The sequence below is a fragment of the Gorilla gorilla genome, chromosome 9, assembly GCF_029281585.2.
Source record: "Gorilla gorilla gorilla isolate KB3781 chromosome 9, NHGRI_mGorGor1-v2.1_pri, whole genome shotgun sequence".
In the NCBI taxonomy this organism is placed as follows: Eukaryota; Metazoa; Chordata; class Mammalia; order Primates; family Hominidae; genus Gorilla; species Gorilla gorilla.
Genome location: NC_073233.2, coordinates 26,950,001 through 26,957,974, shown reverse-complemented (window position 1 = coordinate 26,957,974; position 7,974 = coordinate 26,950,001). Strand labels below are relative to the sequence as shown.

Sequence of the window (7,974 nt, the reverse complement as noted above, 5' to 3'; positions counted from 1 at the left end):
GTACCATGCTGTTTTGGTTACTGTAGCCTTGTAGTATAGTTTGAAGTCAGGTAGCGTGATGTCTCCAGCTTTGTTCTTTTGGCTTAGGGTTGACTTGGCAATGAGGGCTCTTTTTTGGTTCCATATGAACTTGAAAGTAGCTTTTTCCAATTCTGTGAAGAAAGTCATTGGTAGCTTGATGGGGATGGCATTAAATCTCTAAATTACCTTGGGCAGTTGGTCATTTTCATGATATTGATTCTTTCTATCCATGAGCATGGAATGTTCTTCCATTTGTTTGTATCCTCTTTTATTTCATTGAGCAGTGGTTTGTAGTTCTCCTTGAAGAGGTCTTTCACATCCCATGTAAGCTGGATTCCTAGGTATTTTATTCTCTTTGAAGCAATTGTGAATGGGAGTTCACTCATGATTTGGCTCTCTGTTTGTCTGTTGTTGGTGTATAAGAATGCTTGTGATTTTTGCACATTGATTTTGTATCCTGAGACTTTGCTGAAGTTGCTTATCAGCTTAAGGAGATTTTGGGCTGAGACGATGGTGTTTTCTAAATATATAATCATGTCATCTGCAAACAGGGAAAATTTGACTTCCTCTTTTCCTAATTGAATACCCTTTATTTCTTTCTCCTGCGTGATTGCCCTGGCCAGAACTTCCAACACTATGTTGAATAGGAGTGGTGAGAGAGGGCATCCCCGTCTTGTGCCAGTTTTCAAAGGGAATGCTTCCAGTTTTTGCCCATTCAGTATGATACTGGTTTGGGGTTTGTCATAAATAGCTGTTATTATTTTGAGATATGTCCAATCAATACCTAATTTATTGAGAGTTTTTAGCATGAAGGGCTGTTGAATTTTGTCAAAGGCCTTTTCTGCATCTATTGAGATAATCATGTGGTTTTTGTCTTTGGATCTGTTTATATGCTGGATTATGTTTATTGATTTGCGTATGTTGAACCAGCCTTGCATCCCAGGGATGAAGCCAACTTGATCATGGTGGATAAGCTTTTTGATGTGCTGCTGGATTCAGTTTGCCAGTATTTTATTGAGGATTTTTGCATTGATGTTCATCAAGAATATTTGTTTAAAATTCTCTTTTTTTGTGTCTCTGCCAGGCTTTGGTATCAGGATGATGCTGGCCCCATAAAATGAGTTAGGGAGGATTCCCTCTTTTTCTATTGATGGAATAGTTTCAGAAGGAATGGTACCAGCTCCTCCTTGTACCTCTAGTAGAATTCGGCTGTGAATCTGTCCAGTCCTGGACTTTTTTTGGTTGGTGGGCTATTAATTATTGCCTCAACTTCAGAGCCTGTTATTGGTCTATTCAGGGATTCAACTTCTTCCTGGTTTAGTCTTGGGACGGTGTATGTGTCGAGGAATTTATCCATTTCTTCTAGATTTTCTAGTTTATTTGCGTAGAGGTGTTTATAGTATTCTCTTGTGGTAGTCTGTATTTCTGTGGGATCAGTGGTGATATCCCCTTTATCAATTTTTATTGCATCTATTTGATTCTTCTCTCTTTTCTTCTTTATTAGTCTTGCTAGTGGTCTATCAATTTTGTTGATCTTTTCAAAAAACCAGCTCCTGGATTTTTTGAAGGGTTTTTTATGTCTCTATCTCCTTCAGTTTTGCTCTGATCTTAGTTATTTCTTGCCTTCTGCTGGCTTTTAAATGTGTTTGCTCTTGCTTCTTTAGTTCTTTTAATTGTGATTTTAGGGTGTCAACTTTAGATCTTTCCTGCTTTCTCTTGTGGGCATTTAGTGCTATAAATTTCCCTCAACACGCTGCTTTAAATGTGTCCCAGAGATTCTGATATGTTGTGTCTTTGTTCTCATTGGTTTCAAAGAACATCTTTATTTCTGCCCTCATTTCGTTAGGTTCCCAGTAGTCATTCAGTAACAGGTTGTTCAGTTCCCATGTAGTTGAGCGGTTTTGAGTGAGTTTCTTAATCCTGAGTTCTAGTTTGATTGCACTGTGGTCTGAGAGACAGTGTGTTATAATTTCTGTTCTTTTACATTTGCTGAGGAGTGCTTTACTTCCAACTATGTGGTGAATTTTGGAATAAGTACAATGTGGTGCTGAGAAGAATGTATATTCTGTTGATTTGGGGTGGAGAGTTCTGTAGATGTCTATTAGGTCCACTTGGTGCAGAGCTGAGTTCAATTCCTGGATATCCTTTTTAACTTTCTGTCTCATTGATATCCCCATATATAACTAATTTGTGCTGTGCACCAACAAGAACCTGCTTTAAATTTCCATGCCAATTTACAACCCACATACTATACCAGGCAAGGTGGCTATTGAAAATACCACCAGGACAGGGCTATCTAAAGACACATTCGGTAGTGTGTTAACTATACAAAAAAAGACACTGTACAGTTTAGAAACAAATCTTACGCACCCTTACATTTCAGTTTTTGTCTTTAAAAGGAGTGAGTTGTGTACAGGGGGATTAAATGCTTTATAGACAAAAGAAAAACTGCACTAGAACCAGCTCGTTCATCATCACCATCTTCTTCTTCATCTTCATCATCTTCTTCATCTTCATCTTCTTCATCTTTCTCCTCCTCCTCATCCTCTTCATCTTCCTCATTTTCCTCCTCTTCCTTCTTTTTCTTGCTTTTTGCAGCCTTGACAACTCCATTGTTTGCTGCATCATGCTTTCCTTTAGCTCGATATGCAGCAATATCCTTTTCGTATTTTTCTTTCAGCCTCACCGACCTCTTTTCATAAGGTTGCTTGTCATCTGCAGCAGTGTTATTCCACATCTCTCCCAGCTTCTTCGCAACATCACCAACGGACAGGCCAGGACGTTCTCCTTTGACTTTTGGGCCATACTCAGAGAAGTACAGGAAGAAGGCTGAAGGAGGCCTCTTGGGCGCATTGGGATCCTTGAACTTCTTTTTTGTCTCCCCTTTGGGAGGGATATAGGTTTTCATTTCTCTCTTATAACGGGACTTGTCCGCCTTTGCCATATCTTCAAATTTTCCTCTCTTTTTTGGGGGGGGGCGGTGGGGGGACGGAGTCTCGCTCTGTTGCCCAGGCTGGAGTGCAGTGGTGCGATCTCCGCTCACTGCAAGCTCCGCCTCCCAGGTTTACGCCATTCTCCTGTCTCAGCCTCCCGAGTAGCTGGGCCTACAGGAGCCCGCCACCACGACTGGCTGATTTTTTGTTTTTTTTTAGTAGAGACGGGGTTTCACCGTGTTAGCCAGTATGGTCTCAATCTCCTGACCGTGATCCACGCGCCTCAGCCTCCCAAAGTGCTGGGATTACAGGTGTGAGCCACCGTGCCTGGCCAAATTTTCCTTTCTCTTTAGCAGACATGTTCTTCCACCTCTCTGAGAACTTCTTAGAAAACTCTGAGAAGTTGACTGAAACTCTCACTTTCCCCAGTGCTGTCTCTATGGAGCTCAATGTACTGCAATGGCTCTATAAAGCCGTTCTTAAGAATATAGGAAAGTACTTAAGATTCAGTGTTAGGCAAAAAAAACTTACAGTATGATCTTATTCTGTTTAAAAAAAAAAAACGCTGGGAGCAGTGGCTCACACCTGTAATCTCAGCACTTTGGGAGGCTGAGGCGGGCGGATCACCTGAGGTCAGGAGTTCGAGACCAGCCTGGATAACATGGTGAAACCCCCTCTCTACTAAAATTTAAAAAAATTAGCCAGGCGTGGTGGTGGGTGCCTGTAATCCCAGCTACTCAGGAGGCTGAGGCAGGAGAATCCCTTGCACCCAGGAGGCAGAGGTTGCAGTGAGCCGAGATTGCACCATTGCACTCCAGCCTGGGTGAGGAGTAAGACTCCGTCTCAAAAAAATAAAAATAAAAAATAAATTAAAAAAATAAAGTGCTTAGAACAAGGACTGGAAGGAAATGGTGTGAATATTAACAATTAGTTCCTATGAAGGTAAGAGGTGGGCTGAATTTTGTTTTATCTCTTTACATTTTCTGTATTTCTGAACTTTTTGTAGTAGACATGTATTAATTCAATAGGAAAAATAATATTTTTTTTATGAAAAGACTAGAAGGAAGTAGATTAAGACTTTTTTTTTTTTCCAACTCTTAGCTGGCCCTTCTCACTTATAGAAAATGATACTTTACACACAATTGACATCCTGCTTGGCTATGTGACTTGCTTTACTCAATAAAATGTAAGTGGAAGTGATACATTACTTCCAAGCAGAATTCTTAAAGGCATCAAATGGTTCTTCTGTCTCTCTTTTCCTTCTGCCGTGAGAACAGCATATCCTATAGAGAAGCTGTTCCCTTTATCCTATATCCCCAAGTGAAGAGGTCATAGAACACAGTCATGGCCAATTCCCAAAGGATGTATATAATCTGTGATGGTTAATATTGAGTGTCAACTTGATTGGATTGAAGGATGCAAAGTATTGTTCCTGGGTGTGTCTGTAAGGGTGATTAACACCAAAGGAGATTAACATTTGAGTCAGTGGACTAGGAGAGATACACCCACCCTCGACCTGGGTGGGGAGCATCTAATCAGCTGCCAGCATGGCTAGAATAAACCAGGCAGAAAAAAGTGAAATGAGCAGACTCGCTGAGTCTTCCGGCCTTCATCTTTCTCCTGTGCTGGAGGCTTCCTGCCCTCGAACATCAGACTCCAAGCTCCGCAGTTTTTGGACTCTTGGATTGGTATGACCCTGCGTTGCAAAGCTCAGGCAAAGAGTGGTAGAAGGGTGGCATGTTTAAATTCTGTGTATTTAGAATCATTCGCCAGTGATTTGCCTGGGGCCCTCGGACCTTTGGCCACAGACTAAAGGCTACAGTGTCAACTTCACTACTTTTGAGGTTTGGGGACTTGGAATGGCTTCCTTGCTCCTCAGCTTGCAGACAGCCTATTGAGGGACTTCACCTTGTGATTGTGTGGGCCAATACTCCTTAATAAACTCTTTCATATGCGTCCGTGTGAACAGACCACCAAACAGGCTTTGTGTGAGCAACATGGCTGTTTATTTCACCTGGGTGCAGGCGGGCTGAGTCCGAAAAGAGAGTCAGCGAAGGGAGATAGGGGTGGGGCCATTTTATAGGATTTGGGAAGGTAATGGAAAATTACAGTCAAAGGGGGTTGTTCTCTGGTGGGCAGGGGTGCATCTCACAAAGTACATTCTCAAGAGTGGGGAGAATTACAAAGAACATTCTTAAGCATGGGGGAGATTACAAAGTATATTGATCAGTTAGGGTGGGGCAGGAACAAATCACAATGGTGGAATGTCATCAGTTAAGGCTGTTTTTACTTCTTTTGTGGATCTTCAGTTACTTCAGGCCATCTGGATGTATACATGCAAGTCACAGGGGATGCGATGGCCTGGCCTGGGCTCAGAGACCTGACAAACTCCCCTTCATATATACATCTATCCTAATAGTTCTGTCCCTCTAGGGAACCTTGACTAACACATAATATAAGCAAGAAATAAAACTTTATTGTTGTAAACCACTAAGATTGGGGGATTGTTTGTTATCAAAACATAATTTGGAGAAAGCTAGCTGATACATAGACACTCAGACATAAAATGCACAAAGCAACAATAGTATAACACAGAAATAAGCCAACAAACAAAAACCAATGAAATGAAAGTGTCCGACTAAATAATTTCTTGAATCTCCTTCCAGCTCTGAATGAAATAGGCATGACACGTTGAAAGGCCCACAGTGGCCAGGTAGGCAAGATTAATATATGAAGCATCCCTGAAACAAGTGCTGAAAAGTATACTACCTGCCTAATTACACTGTATTTAAAAATACTTCTGGAGCAAGCAAAGTACATATGTCAACTGTACATTGCACCTCCTGCCTAAACTCTTTGTAGCTATCTCTTTGATCAATACCAGGTCTCAAATCAGGAGCACTTAGATGGAAGAAACCCTGAGAAAGCTAGAGGCAGTTTTGAAATGGGTCCAGATAACCTCTTAAGGTGATTCTCCTGCTGGTCAAACAAGTTGTGTGAGTTCGCACCATTGTTTAGAGCACGGGCTTTGGAGTTAGACCTAGTTTGGGTTCCTAGCTCCAGTTACTAGCTCCATGATCTCTAGCAAATGGCTTTTAATCTCTCTAAGCTTTAGTTACATTTTTGGAAAATGAGATAATAATAGAATCTACCTCATGGATTTGTTGGGAGTGAATGAAGTAATGCGCTTAGTATAATCCTTGATAAATGTGAGCTGTTGCCAGTATTACTGTTATTATTTTCTCTTGGTTATGAAGTAATCCTTGGAGCTGATGCCCTCTTGCAAATATAGTTTAAAATCAATGCAGAGGCTATAAGTCTTTAAAAATACATTTTTTTTTTTTTTTTTTTTTTTTTAGACAGGATATTGCTCTGCTGCCCAGGCTGGGGTGCAGTGGCACAATCATGTCTTGCTGCAGCCTGGACCTCCGGGGCTCAAGCATTCCTTCCACCTTAGTCTCTCAAGTAACTGGGACTACTGACATGCACCACCATGCCCAGCTAATTTTTTTAAACTTTTTGTAGAGACAGGGTCTCACTATGTTGCCTAAGCTAGTCTCGGAAACCTGGACACAGTCTGTGGCCAAAGGCCTGAGAGGCCCTGGGAAATCACTGGCGAATGATTCTAAATACTACAGAATTTAAACATGCCACCCTTCTACCACTCTTTGCCTGAGCTTTGCAATGCAGAAGAATGCCAATCCAGGAGTCCAAAAGCTGAGGAACTTGGAGTCTGATGTTCGAGGGCAGGAAGCCTCCAGCACAGGAGAAAGATGAAGGCCGGAAGACTCAGCGAGTCTGCTCATTTCACTTTCTTCTGCCTGGTTTATTCTAGCCATGCTGGCAGCTGATTAGATGCTCCCCACCCAGGTCGAGGGTGGGTGTATCTCTCCCAGTCCACTGACTCAAATGTTAATCTCCTTTGGCAACACCCTCACGGACACACCCAGGAACAATACACAAACTATCCTCCCACCTTGGTTTCCCAAAGCGCTGGGATTACAGGCATGCATGAGCCAATAAACCTGGCCTAAGATACGTTTTTAAAAGAAAATCACTAATATGGTTTTAGCCCTGAGTTATCCAAATGATCAAATTCCTGTGCCCTTCTTCAAGTTTTTCTTGAAAGGTAAAAGTGGAAATATTAGATACACTCGATTTTTGGCCTTCTAGGTTTCACTACAATGTATACTTTTTTCTTTCTCTTTGCTCTGTATGTGATAAGAAAAAAGTCTTTAAAGAAGAAAAAGTTACCAGATTTGTAAACCAGTTTTCCAATTACTGAGCTTCTGCAAAGAAAGATGCCATAATTGCTCAAGGTGAAAGAGAAAGAGATATCATAAATTATCATGAAGATCGATGGTAGAAGCTTTCTGAAGACCCAAAGAGCACTGTGCCCTGTCTTACCTGTCAGACGTGAGAGAATAAAACTGCTCACTCACCAGAAGATACTTGTATGCAACCATCCTTCAGCTGGATTTTTTTCTTCCCTACTTTCTTGGACACACACACACGCACACACACACCAAAAAATAACTTTATCATAAAGCTCCAACTAAGTAAGGGATAAAGATGAGTTGAAAGAGAGTGGTTGGTATGCCACAAGATCAAAAAAAAAAAAAAAAAGAGAGAAAGAGAAAAAGAAGAAAAATCAGAGAGTGGGAGTTGCCCCACTGGCTGTCAGTGGCAAGAAAAAGCACTGTGAATCAAAATGAAACAAGGAAGATACTAGAGGTGTGGTTATCTCAAATTGGTGCGCTTTGATTCATTGTTATTTTCCACAACCTATCTTTGATTACAGACTCTATTTTTAGAAGGCAAACTTGGACAAGGCAAAGGTAAAATGCTTATGGACAATTGGCCCAACACTGACTCTAAGAATCTTTTGGCTGCTTAGGTAATTTTCTTGATTGACTGAATCTCACTATCCTGGGGGCTAGTAAAGCACCTGGATATTTTGTCCTTTGAGCCATCAGTGAGAATTTCTCCTGCAGCAGCCTTCTAGAACTAAGTTGCTGAT

The 7,974-nt window shown here is 41.3% G+C and overlaps 1 protein-coding gene across 1 annotated transcript in view; it reads right to left on the bottom strand.

Annotated features, from left to right (window-relative positions):
- Positions 1-2,413: 2,413 nt before the first annotated feature.
- LOC109025566 (high mobility group protein B1-like) overlaps positions 2,414-7,974 on the bottom strand; it is a 32,390-nt gene continuing 26,829 nt past the window's right edge. The window contains exons 2-3 of the mRNA XM_031015904.3: positions 3,277-3,419; positions 2,414-2,981 (exon numbers count right to left, since the gene is read on the bottom strand). Of these exons, the coding sequence (XP_030871764.3) occupies positions 2,414-2,981; positions 3,277-3,419 (711 nt within the window). The remainder of the gene's footprint in view (positions 2,982-3,276; positions 3,420-7,974) is intronic.